This window comes from Tupaia chinensis, unplaced genomic scaffold (genome assembly GCF_000334495.1).
Source record: "Tupaia chinensis unplaced genomic scaffold, TupChi_1.0 Scaffold000624_1, whole genome shotgun sequence".
NCBI lineage: Eukaryota > Metazoa > Chordata > Mammalia > Scandentia > Tupaiidae > Tupaia > Tupaia belangeri.
The window spans coordinates 1,366,121-1,379,802 of NW_006160144.1; the positions used below are offsets into that span (position 1 = coordinate 1,366,121).

General features: G+C 54.6%; 1 protein-coding gene across 1 annotated transcript in view; it reads right to left on the reverse strand.

Moving 5' to 3' along the window:
- The window catches only part of CRHR1 (corticotropin releasing hormone receptor 1), a 49,936-nt gene that overhangs the window by 22,621 nt on the left and 13,633 nt on the right, over positions 1–13,682 (reverse strand). The window contains exon 2 of the mRNA XM_006159111.3: positions 6,038–6,125. Coding sequence (XP_006159173.1) covers positions 6,038–6,125 — 88 coding nt within the window. The remainder of the gene's footprint in view (positions 1–6,037; positions 6,126–13,682) is intronic.

The following is a 13,682-nucleotide window of genomic DNA, read 5'->3' on the forward strand; positions in this document are numbered from 1 at the left end:
TGGCAGGGCAGGACCCCAGCCAGCTTATGGACCTCCTGGCCTGGAAGACCCTGCACTAGCCCACACCCAGGACACTAAAGCTAAAGCCCCCAGCTGCTCTCAAATACCGCTGTGTTGGGGGGAGTTTGCCTCCAGTCTGTGGTGTAGATTCTGAGCACCCACTGTGGGTCTCACATCACTTGCCAGTGTGAGTGCTAATTCCCTATTTTACAAATAAGGAAACTGAGGACCAGTGAATGGTTCACCCAGAGAAAGAAGAGGCAGAAGTGGATTTTGGCCTGTTTGAGGTCAGCCCTGAGCTGGCCCCCTTCACCACAGCTGGTCGCCCAGTTTGCACCTTCTCTGTGCTTCCAGCTTCCTCTGCAGCCTGGGGCTTCCCAACGTTCTTCTGGCGCCACAGCTCACTGAGGGCTGCCTGGAGGCAGTGCCAGGGAACACAGTCACAGACCCGACATTTACATCAAGAGCTTAGAAAATCCTGGAGGAATGAGTATGTGTGAGAGACAGAAAGAAACAGAAGGAGAGGCTACAAGAACGGAGACCAGAAGCCCAATAAAGGGGTCAGGACACAGTCCCTGCCTCGTCCAGAGTGAAAGCCCGCTTAGACGCCTACCACAGGGATTGGACCTGGGTGGGAGGGGTCCAAAGAGGAGTGGAGCCTGGGGGGGTGTGACCACAGGTTTGAGGACCAAGCAGGAGAGTGGCGGGGCTCAAACATGAAATTACCTGCCAAATGCGCTCTTGGGATTGGCCGTGTGGTTTTAGGCAGCAGGTGGAGGAGGGAGGTGGACTTAGAGTCATAGCAAAGAAGGGGGGGGGCAGGGAGGAGGCAGCAGGACAGGGACCCAGGTGTTCCTGGCAAGTGGGTGCTGCCCATTAGACTTCCTGGCCTGTGCGTTTGCAGCTTGGGCACAGGTCAGCTCACTGCCCTGGGGACAACAGACAAGGAAGGAGGAGAATAGGGTCCCTGGGGATCCAGCAGAGAGCGCCTCGGAAGGCACACCGGTGTATATTCCTTGGGGAGAAGGCGAACCTACATTTGCTGAACAGTTACATACCAGGCAGCACGAAGGGAGTTTTTTGTTTTTGTTTGTTTGTTTGTTTGTTTTTTGAGAGTTTTTTTTTTGCTATAGGATGGTGTGCGCTCACCCGAAAGAGGGAGATAGGCTCACCAGAAAGAGAGAGATAGAGAGACAGAAAGTGAGAAATCACTCCCCACCCCCCGGGGGGATGGCCATGCCGCCTTCTCCTCCATTCTCCTCTTGGGATCTTGGGCACGCACACACACACATCTGGCATGAATTTAAGCCGCTGGGCCCAGGACTCGAACCGCGGTGGATTACATGAGAGCCCAGAGACATAGCCATTATGCCAACTGCTGGTCCCACAAAAGGAGTTTTGCATCAATATATGTGTGACACTCAGTCCACTCTGCTACTCTTTGGGGAGTAAAGGGGGTGGGGTGGGGGAGCGAAATGGGCAAGGGGGTGGGGAAAGCAAATGGAGACAAGAAGACACCGAGGATAAAGCAGGGACAGACAGGTGGACAGCCATGAGAAAGAGGTACAGAGAAAGATAATTTCACAGGTCCTGGGGACTGCTAGGGAGGATGTCGATCCCCTAGCTGGGACGGTAGAAAGCAGGAAAGGAGACTGGGCCACCCAGTCTGGTGACTCTAAGGACCTCAAGGTCAGGGCTACAGGGCTCTGAATTTTGGACAATGTCCCCTCCAGGTCCCACTGTCACAAATATCCCACCTCTTCTGCCCTCCTGGGAGGTATTTTTCCACCCGAATATCATGGTTCTGGGGTGATGAACAGTAAGCCAGCCTTGTAAATAATGCAATTTACCAGCCAGCCAGCAGCACAAAGGCTGAGCTGCTCCTGGCCAGAGAGCATTGTCCCCACAGCGCCCCTCCTGGTCAGTTAAGGTATAGTTGGGGAGGAACACTGACCTCTATTCAGCACGTGTTTACTGACCACCTATGAAATATTCTGGGGGTGGGGATATAGTAATGAACCAAACAAATGCCTTGCCTTCTTACATCCTAATGGGGAGACAGTACGCAAACCTATCTGTTATCCAGCGAGAAGTATAACGGAAAGAAACTAAGAGTGAGGAAATAAAGGCTGACGCTAGGATACTCTGGTGATCGCTAAACGACTATTATTTAAGCAGAGACCTGCAGGAAATGAGGGGAGGAGCCATGTGCTTGTGTCATATGTACCCAGAGAACAGTGTTCTAGGAAGGGGGAACAGCAAGTATGAAGGCCCTGAGGCAGGTGTGTGCTTGGCGTGTCTGAGATAGTGACATTCCTCTCCCTCAGTGGCTCACCCCGTCACTCATAGGGCATCTACACCCCTTCAGGGTCTTGCCTGGGAAGGGGTGGGGTGGCATCAACCCACTCACCAGCTCTGGTCACCTTGGGCCTTCACTGGGGGGATGCTAACGTAATCCATGAAACTGGCCGTCCTCCTTCTGCCCCACACGGGCACAGAGCTTGCACGGGGGTCCCCCTCTGACTGATCATGAACTCTGTGGCCAGGCGGCCCCAAACACTGTGGATGGGGGGAGAAGAGGAGAGCAGCGTGGAGGGCTTCTACCGCCTCGGAAACCTGCCCTGTCCAGGTGGGTCCTGGGGGGCCTGCTTTAGTAAACAGATGAGAACCTTTGAAGGTGGCCTATTTAATGCTTGCGCACCATGGGACACTGGTTTCTTCCCCCAAGCAGGTGACACAGTTCCCTTTCCATCAGGACTTAGGAGAGGCTAGCAGATCCTTCCAGGGTAGGTCCTGCAGCAGGATCTGGCTCCTGTCCTCACTACGAGAGTTACGTGGGGTCTCTGTCAGGGGCTTCTGAATGAGTCGCAAGGAGGCAGGCCGCAGCCACAGGTTGGACAGCAGTGCTGGGCCGGGAAGCTTACCGCTGTTTGGTTTTACATGGGAGGAGGACTCAGCCATGGCTGCCCCGAGGGGAGCAGCCAGGTGGCCGAGGGTGGCCCTCAAAACACTCTTGCCCTTCAGAAGAATGTGCCGCGGGGGTGATGGGCAAGGGGTGGGCTGCCTGGCATGGATGGGTGGCAGGGGGCAGACAGAGTCCTCGTCCTCACTCGGCACCTTTGTGGATGAGCTGCCTCCTCTTTGGCTGGGGACAGGAGATGGCTCCATAGGGCACGCGCTGCGTTGGGACAAGTGGTGGGAGCCTCTCGTCTGCGGTTTTCTGCATTCCCAGCACCTAGCACAGTGCCAGGCACAGAGCAAGGAGAATATGGGGCCATACGCAAACCCAACAGGGGTCTGGGAAACTGTAGGGTAGCACCGCACCCCGAACGACCGGCTACGCTGGGCCTTGGGCACGTGGCTCTCTTGGTGGCCACATAATATGGTGCTGGGGGTAAAGTCTGAAATCAGGACCCCTTGGTTTAAATCTTGGGGCCACTGCTTGGTAACTGTGTGTGCTTGGGCAAGTTACTTAACCTCTCTGAGCTTCATGTTCCTCTTCTATAAAATGGTGCTGCAGCTACTTCCTGACTTTATCGTGACGACTGAATGAGATGACAGCATTCGCCTCGGCATCCAGCACACAGTGGGCACTAAATAAAATCGGCATTGGAAATTATTGCCATGTGCCACCGGGGTGGTGGCTGACGACCTCGCGGCCCTCTGAACGCATTTGGCTGAGATGTCAGTCCATTCTGTGTCTGGCGTTGTCATACTCAGGCTGTGATTCTGAGATGCCAGGTCTGTGATCTGCCACACGATGGGGCCCCAGCCCTGGGGACTCACCTTTTCTCTCTGCTCCTGGCATGAGGCACACGAAGGCACCCAGTGGCCCCGGCTCAGTGCCAGTAGTCCCGGCCAGACGCCCATCCATCTGTCCCGGCCCTCCACCCTACCTTCACCATCTGTCTCCACCAATGCCCATCGGTCTGGGTAGGTCTCCGTGTCAGAAGACAAATGGCCATTATCAGGGGCCGTGGGGAGAGTGATGGATCGCATGCCATGACGCCAGGCAGGCCAGGCCAGGCCGGGGGTGGGGCACAGCGTCCAATCACCGGGGAATGAATGCCATTCATCACAACCTGCTGCCTCCAAGGACAGGTGACACCTGCGTGGGCTCAGGATGTCACTCCTGAGCACAACAAACGAGCTAATGGGGCCTGACCTGACCCGAGGGCACCAGGGGCAGGGCCTCTCCTCTCAGGCCCAGACTCTGTGCAGGTCCCCCCACATCTCTCTCTGCTGGAACTCAACTCTTGCTGTCTGGAGAACCCACTTCCCCATTCCCCATGGCTCTGCTTAGCCAACGGGGCAGCCAGAAGCTCCCGGCTCCCTGCACCTCTCCAGGCTTCTCACTCTTCTCCTCACCCCTTCCCCATCGTTCTGCAAAGCCATCTACAGGTCCTTGATTGACTTTCACTTGGGCTCAGAGCACAGGCTCTTCTCTGCCAGTCCACATTCAGTCTTTTGTAGGATGCACCTTGAAACCTCCTCCTTCAGAGGCCTTCTTAGATTTATACCATCCCCGTCTTAACCTCCCTGCCACCTCCACAGTAGGGAGTGACTCGTGGCAAGTACCTGCTCTCATTCTAGCTGGACAGGAAGAACTTTCAAAGCCTGCTGATGTTGTCAACCGTAGAAATAGCCCACAGCGACATGGGCCCACTACAGCTTGAGAAGCCCTGCCATAGAATCCCGTGTACTTACTTTCAAAACATCTTCCAGGCAGGACTCATCCCCCGCCTCACTTTACAGTTGGGCAAAGTCAGGCTTCAGTGAGGTTAAGGATGTGCTCATCCCCCCGACACACACCTGTGAGGATGACTGCGCTTCCACTAGGGGCCAGCCAGACTCCAGCCTGCCCTCTCCAAGCCCCTGCTCATTCCTCTCCTCGCAGGCCCTCCCTAGGGAAGGAGCAGCAGGCCAGGTGGCAGGTGCTCAGAGCTACGGGAGCCTCCTCTCTCCAAAGGCCCCTGCTGACATGCTGCATCGCTTTCTCTGCTAGCACCTGCCTCGCGCTGTCTCACGTACACGCATTTGTGGACTTGACTCCTGGACCAGACTGTGAAGCCGTCTTTGTTCTCCCAGGGCCTCGGTGAATGCGTAGGAGTGAATCAAGCAGAGACTTGAAGAGGGAAAATCACTAATAGACAGTGAGCCTCCCAGACACCCTCAAGGTGCAGGGGGCCCCATCCATTTGTACTCGGCAGCAGCCACCCCAGGACCCCATGCAGCATTAGAAAAGACATGGTCCTGTGAGCCCAGAGACCTGGATTTGAGTCCCAGCACTGCCACATACTGGCTGTGGGGTCCTGAGGGAGTTCTGTAACTCTTCTGTGCCTCGGTTTCTCAGTCTATACAAATGTTGGGTTTTAAGTTCTTGTGAGGATGAGACAAGGTGATTTACGAGGATTCTGTAAACGGCAGCATTACGCAGGTACTAGACCTATTTGTTTTTATAGTCTTTTCTATTGAGGATGGAGCACAGGGTTGGAAAGCAGATCTGGAAGCCAGGCTGCCTGTGCTCAGCTCAAGGTTCCAGCACTCCCTGTTGTCTGAGCCTCAGTTTCCTTATGACACCGCAGAGGGCTGACGTGTATGCAGACTGGGTTACTATACCTCGGATTCCTCGAACAACGCCTGGCACATGGCTAGTGCTATGTAGTATTGACTTGGGGCATTTTAATAGCAGAAATCAGGCTTTTGTCGTCACCCGCTGTGGTGTAGCCGTGAGGGCTGGGTGCCTTGCCCTGCTGCCCTCTCTAACGCGGGGAAAGAACCACTCAGCCTGCTTGCTGTGTGCCCCCGTGCCCACGGCACACACTCTTAGTTAATGCAGCTGTCTTCCCCACCACACTCACGTGCAACTTCAGGGTCCTTCTCAACACAGCACTCTGTGGAGACTTGAAGAACTGCTTGGATCTCGGGGAGGAAACGAGCTGCTCTTTTGACTTAGCACACGGTCCTGTGTGCAGGCCCCGGAGGCCCGGGGGACGGGCATGTGGAGCGCTGCGATCTTGCAGGTGCGGGTACTCACCAGAGACATTGCTGGCCGGGGACAGACTCTCGCAGTGCTGGTCCTGGAGGGAGGCGGAGACGGGGTTCAGTCCCAGGAGGAGAAGGGCCTACGGACACCAGGAGGCAAGGGACACAGGCAGGCGACATGAGTGTCTTGGTCTGCAGCTTCCTGCCTCTTTCCTTTCCCTTCTCTCCACAAACATCCAGTCTTCCCAGACACCCACTCCATCTCCTCGCCCTGCCGGCTCCATACCTTCCCTGCCTGGAAGCTCTAATCTGCCCTACTCATGGAGGGGCCTGCAGGGGGCGCTAAGAGAAGGAACCCAAGCTCCTAGGACAGAGGTGAATTTCATCCCTGGGTACTGGGGCCTCCAGTAAAGCTCTGCCAGTAGAAGCTCCCTCTGTCCCCACTGAATGCCAAGCACACACACACACGCACACATAAACACATACATGCAAACCACACACACACTCATAAACATACACACGCACACGCACACACACAAAGACACACATGTGCGCCTCCCACTTGCCCAGTGGGCAGCTCAGGCTCACAGATCTTCCCGTCTTTCCTCCTCCTTCCCTCCCTCCCTCCCTCCCTCTTTCTCTCTCACCCTAACCCTCCAGAGCTGCGGACCCTCTTGGCCTCCTGTTTAATGAGCTGCTTCCTGGGCCCTCACCCCCGCCTGGCTTATTACCAGTCACTTCGTACAAGCCTCCCCGTTTGCCAGGCCCTTTCACATTTGCCATGACACTCCCCCCTGGGGCCACGGCTGTCCCTATTTGCAAATGAGGAAACCAAGGCACTGACAAGTGGAGGGCTAAACAGGTCCGGAAAGAGGGCTGCCCCATCCCATGGGGAACTGTGGCCCGCCAGCTCCGTGTCGCTCTGATCTCAGAATTTCAGCCTGCTTGGGAGGAGAGAGGCCTGGGCCCCTTATCTGGGGAGATGCCTATTCTATAACTAACACCCTCACAAAACCTTCCTGGAGGTCACCACCCTCCTTAAGGATTTAGAGTCAAGAGATTTCCTGGTATCCAGCCCTGGTCTTGCTGTGTTGCTTTGGGCAGGTTACTTGACTCCTCTGTGCCTCGGGTTCCTCACCTGAAAGCCCTCCCAGCTTACGTGATGGAATGATTTGGAATTCCATTGTAAACAGCACAGCACACTCCATAAAGAAAAGGACTTGTTTCGTTCATTGCATCCAAATTTGCTGACTAAATGAATGAATGGCATCGGGTCTGGGTACACGGTCGTTACTCTGTAAGGGCCTGCTGGCTGATCTGAACTTAGTGGTTTTTATTTAGTTGTGGATTGGAGAACAGTTTGTTGTTTGCCCTGGGTTTGACATGCAAGAAGTCAAGAAACATGTGGGGGGCCAGAGAGAAGGAAGTATCGTAACCAGTTCTGCCTCTCAGCTGCGGGGGCCTGGGTGGCCCTGACCAGCAGAGTTTTGCTGTCTGATCAGGTTTCCAGGCAGAGTGGCGAGCTGGGAGACCAGAGAGGTCTAGGGGAGGGGGCCCCTCTCCCCATCACCACTCCCTGCTCCTCTACTCATGCTTCCGGGGGTCCCCTTCCTCGGACCCTCCACAGGACTTCCTGTCCAGGTGTCTCAGCACAACCCATTTCTGTGCCTTCTGCCAAATTCCCTGCAGAGCTGCAGACAGGGACTGAGCTCTGGGAGTGGCTTAGGGTTTCCCAGTGTGGGGAGACCCTGTGAGAGAGGCAGGGGCGTGTCCGAGGCCATGGCAGGTACACTGATTGTCCATTCAGGGTTCACCACTGTTCTCTGTCTCCAACTGACAATGACAGCACTTGTAGGAATAGAGTCCCAAGGACAGGGTGGCAGTCTTGAGGCACAGCCCTCCATGCAGGGTAGGGACTAGGTGAGCTGCGCACAAGGTATTAGGGGGCGTCCAAAAATGTAGCAATCAAAGTACATACTGTTTTAAGGCTGTACTTTTTCAAAATCTAAATGAATGCCAAAGGGGAAAAAAATCCGTGATGAATAAAATGGCAAAAAGTTCAAAAATAAAAAAGATTTGATAACAGCGTTGGGCCACACTGGAGCTTGGGCCAGAGGATAATGCAGTAACAGTATCACAGTGTTACTTCTGGCCGTGGTGAGCCTTGGCACCTCGGGAGCACTGTGCTTAAGGAACCTCCTCCCCCCGCCTCACCCTAGCCAGCCAGCTCAGGCACCTTCTTCCCAGGCTAGACTCCTCTGCCCACCTCACTCCCATGGCTGCCTATCCTCTTCTGTGGACTCCTCCCACGCACCATTTCTGGACCTCAGGATTACACCTCCCTCATCCTTGCAAGTAAACTGACCTGCACTTTTCCGGAGGTGAGCTGTTGGTGCTAGGAATGTCCTCCCCTACCCCCGCTGTCCACCCCCAGGGCCGCCCACCTTCCCTTGGGCCCACTCCTTCCCTCCTCTGTCCCAAGGATGAAGGAAGGCTCTGCTCCCCTCCTCTACCTACAGTCCACTCTTGGCCTCCCACCTCCTGCAGGAAGGAGGAGGGCCTCCCGCCTGCCTCAGTCCAGATCTCTGATGATGCGCCCACATTGTCCCTCAGCGCCCTGCCTGGGTCGTGGGCTTTGTTTATCCCCTGGCTGCACACTCATCCCTGTCGTGTTGTGGAGGTCTCTGCTTTCACAGAGCCAGATCCAGAGCACGGGCTCAGCCTTGCACCCCCATTCTGCACTCAGCACTTGGGATGTTCAGCCAAATGGAGCTGGGGCAGCTCACTCACTGCTGGGACTCCAGAGTGATTATAACAGACGTGCTCATCTCTCTGGCCCCAAGGAACTTCCAACACTTTATTAATCAGTAATTAAACTTTGCAGTCTCCATAGAGATGGGGAACTATCTTTACCCTTATTTTCCAAATGAAACCGCAGACCAGGCCAGCCAGTGGCTCTTGCTAACTAAGCAGAGAGCGAAGTGTCCTCACGACAAAGCCACACTGCTCACTCAGCAGCCAGCAGGGACCGGGCTCTGCTCTGTCTCCAGAAAGGGGCAGCTCAGCTGCTCTGGCCAGAGGGCCCTTCTGGAAGGGCGCTAGGAGTACCTGCCCCCAGCTTCTCACCCCACCCCTGCAAATGTACATGCGCACACACACGAACTCCCAGAGCCAGCTCCGTTACAAGAAATCAAAGAAACTGGAAACACCCTCTTAGCAAATGTCAGGGCCGTTGCCTGACATCCCATCGTCCATCTAATCTTGAAGCCGCGCTCCGCGCTTCGGTCTTTCAGATGCCCCTTGAAGGCACGTCCCTTCCTCTCCGCGTCCAATTACTCATTTACCAGCACCCAGGATGCTTATGCGTGCACACACCTTTGCCTCTGCAGGTTTTTGTTCCTCTCCCCTTCACCTAGTGAACACTGCATTCTCTCAAATGAAGGCTCTTCTCCCCTTCTCCACCCTCCATTCCACTCTTGGCCCCCAACCTCCTGCAGGAAGCCCCCCAAGGCCCAGATCTCTGAGGACATGCCCACATCGTCCCTCAGTGCCCTGCCTGAGTAGCGGGCTTCTAAAACCAACTCCAGGGCCACACCCCGTGGTGGTACCTGCCCCAGCCTTCCAAAGTAAAGCAACTCAGTTACCCGTTTCCCGTGCCACTGTCCCTAAGCACATGTACATGTGCTGGACCCCGGGCTCAGGGGGCTCACTGATGAAGGCCTTGGGCTAGTCCTAAATGCACAGACACCATATCTCAGCACAAAGCACTTACAACCCGGGGCTCTAATTAGGTGGCAAATACACAGGCCAGGAGTTCTCAGTCTCACGTCTTAATGTCACGGGGTTCACAGAGGAGCAGAGCAAATCCAGATTCATCATAAAACCAACCCAAATGCCACAGGGCAAAGGGCCAGGCTGTCCTTGGCTGCCAATAACTCTGGCACTTCTGTCTCCTTCTCAGCGGTGATGGTGCACAGAGCCATTTCCTGCCCAGAGGACCGGTGTTGCATTATGCAAAGCTAAAGGCTTCTTAGAATTCCCCAACAACCTTTCCTCTCGGGAAAGGTCAGCTCTGGAGCCGAATCTGAGCCTGTGCCACCTCTCGCGCTGCGGAAGGCTTTCTAAGATTGCGTTCTGGCTTCTGCCTGAGTCACGCTTCCGTGAAAAGTCTGGAGTTTTCCTGCGTGTTTCCTCCTACCATCAGCCAAGCTCCTCTTCAAAGCTCACCCATGCTCTATCTCCACCGATGGGCAATGACCACACTGCAGTTTAGGCACCCCAAGTTTTCTTTTAAATTAATTTTAATTTTAGGTTTTTGCCATAGGGTGCTTGTGCTCGCCAGAGACAGAGAGCGGGAAAGTGGGAAATCCCCCCCCCCCCAATCCCTTCTTCTCCATTCTCCTCTCAGGATTTTAGGCACACACACACACACACACAAATGCCTGGCAGGCCAGGGCCAGGACTTGAACTGCGGTCAGCCATGTGGGACGATGCCTTAACCACCATAACTTTGTCTAGCGTCTTAACTACTACACCAGTTGCTAGCTCTAGGCTCCCTGAGTTTTAAGGATATTATTTGTTTCCTCTTAAAACTGAGAACTCTTAATCTGGGGTCCACAAACACATGAGTGGGCAGTGTGAAGGGTCCTGTGGAGTTCAGATGGGGTGTGAAATGAAGACTATTGTCCTGGGAGAGTTCACAGCTTCCTTCTCTTCCTCCACCCCCAGAGGAGGAGAGCTCAGGCGGAGTATATGGGGAGTGGGTCCTCATCAGAGACCTGGGCTTCCATCACACTGAACATGTCACCTCGCTGAAGTAAAACCCAAATCCTTTTGCCTAAGAATCACGCACAGTCCTTTGTTTGGGCTCCTCCACTCCATCACCAGCTTTGGCACTGACTCTCCTTCTAGAACCATTTCTGACAAGGTTCCCAGGATTTCATGAGACTGGCCATTTTTTTTTTTTTTGGAGAGGTTTTTTTGCTATAGGGCGCGTGCGCTCGCCAGACAGACAGAGAGAGACAGAGACAGAAAGCGAGAAATCACCCCCCATGGGGGATGGTCACGCCGCAATCCCTTCTCCTCCATTCTCCTCTCGGGATCTTAGGCATGCACGCACACGCGCCCGGCGTGAGTTTTAAGCCACCGGGTCCGGGACGCCAACCACGGTCGACTACGTGGGAGTCCAGCAACATAGCCATTACGCTAACTGCTGGTTCCCCAAGAGACTGGCCATTTTTGTGTGTGTGTGTGTGTGTGTGTGTTTAAAGAATTATTTTATTTAACTTTATTTCTTTATTTTTTAACTTGACCAGAGAGGGGCAGAGAGAAGTGAGATAGAGAGAGAGCAAGCCGCCAGGTCCAGGACTTGAACCATGGGCAACCATGTGGGAAGCCAGCACTCTTAACCACCACGCCACCTGCTGGCCCCAGAGACTGGCCGTTTTGTAAGTTGTAGAGAAACCCGCAGTGGCACTGAGAGTCAGAGGCTGGCCGAGCACTAGGCTCACTCAGAGCCAAGGCCTGGCTTCTGTGCCTGGCAGCCCCGAGGCCCACAATAAATCTTGGTGTCTCAGCTACAAATCTCCCCCCTTGTCAAAGACCAACCCTTGTAGGTTAAACCCTTGAATGTGGTGTTGCAGTTGCTAGTACAGCATCAGGTGACATGACTGTCCATGGATGGGCGCAGTGACGTGAAGGGACACTGCAGGCAGAAAGCAGACAGGGCAGATCTCAGGCTCCGTGTTTTGAAGTTGGAGTCGCTGAGGTACCCATGGTCACAGAACAGCTCACAGCAGCCTGGTGGGGCCTGGGATCCGGTAAGCAGTTATCTGTGCCTATCATTTAAGTAGGTAAACAGTGGAGGCAGGAGGGCGCCTTCCGGCCTGGTCAGGACTTGCTCGGGACAGGGCATTGACAGGGCTATGCGGAAGAGAGGAAGTGGCCCAGGAGCCTGCAGGGGGCTGGGGGAGAGGACCAGGGCCTGACAGCCGCCTGCCCTGACCGCTGCCCACTCTAGGCCAGCACAGAGCAGGCAGGGCAAGAATGGAAGCTGCCGTCCCAATTCCCAGTGTGACTTTGGCATAAAGGTTAATCACACCCGGGAAATGCTTATTAGAGACCATAAATAACCATGTTTCTGAAGCTCAGTTGGTCTTTAAGGCACAAAAGTGCAATTTCCTTTGAGGGATGATTCGGTAATTAACCTTTTGCAGAAGGCCCTGAAGGGCCACTGGAGGGAGGGAGGGGTGGCCTGGAGGCAGCTGGGGCTGCCCCCACCTCCTAAAAGATCCTAAGGAACAAGGAAAAGGGGCTTGCCTTCCCTCCCCTTTCACAACTAGTTCCCATGCTCAGCTGGGGGGAGTCCTCTAAGCCCTCAGGGGTCAGGGACAGAGCAGGCCTTCTGACAAGGCCATGGGCCACAGTTCAAGTGACCCTTCAGCAAGACTCCTCTGCTGACTTCTGGGATAGATTGTGGCACTTTGGTGAGTCACCTGGTCCTCTAGGATTGACTTGCCCATCTGTGAAGGAAGGACAACCAAGACTTTCTTGCCTGCGTTATAGGGATGGAGACCTTGGCTTAGGCCACAGAGGTCCCTGACTCCCTCATGTGGCCGTGATCAGAGCCCTCCCTGGGACCGCAGCCCACACTGTCCCCTGCTGATGAAGTTCTGAGGCCCTCGGGCCCCACACTCCCATATCTGACCATTCTGACTGAGTTCAGGGACAGTCTGTTTTTTGCTTTTTTTTTTTTTTTTTTTTGAGAGGTTTTTTGCCATAGGGCGCATGCGCTTGCCAGACAGACACAGAGAGACAGAGAGACAGAAAGCGAGAAATCACCCCCCCCAGGGGGGATGGCCACGCCGCAATCCCTTCTCCTCTGTTCTCCTCTCGGGATCTTGGGCACGCACGCACACGCGCCTGGCATGAGTTTTTAGCCACCAGGTCCGGGACGCGAACAGTGGTCGACTATGTGGGAGTCCAGCGACATAGCCATTACGCTAGCTGCTGGTCCCAGGAGCAGTCTGTTTTTAAGCAAAGCTAAGAGGAGAAAATCTAAAGGTGAGAAAGAGGAGGGGTCATAAATGAAGATTTCTTTACAAAGTCAGCTCCCCGTTACATTGAAAAATGAGGACTTGGTTTGCAGAAATTAGGCAGAGGTGCTAACAACTCTCCTGAAACTGCCTCTGCCTCCAGGAGCAGTCTGCAGTTATGCGGACTGGCCCCGGGGGAGGGCAGGGCCCCCATACAACTGTGCTGATTCTGCTTTGCCCAGAGGTGCCGAGCACAGGGGCCATGAGTTACAAGCTGCGTACTTGTACTGCAGAGCTGAGACCCTCAGGGCATGCTTTTACTGACCCACGCAGAGGTGCCCTGAAGATAAGCCCGGGAAAAACTCGACTAGGGACAGGGCGGTGATGTCCCTGTGCTTTCTCAACACTCTTGACTGCCCAAGACTTTTGCCCCAAAGCAGCCTCTTGCCTCAGTCCACGCCCTCCCCTTCTTTCTGCAGCAGCCACACCTGTTCCCACGGCAAGGCAAAGAGCCCGTGCTTCCTCTAAAAGTGCACAGTGAGAGATTATTCCAGCAGATGAGAAAGAATTTATTGTTACATTTAATTAACTTAAATTGCTGTTGTACAGGGAAGAAAAAATAGGAAGGAAAATCTCCTGCCTACAGTTAAGGCGGGGGGGGGG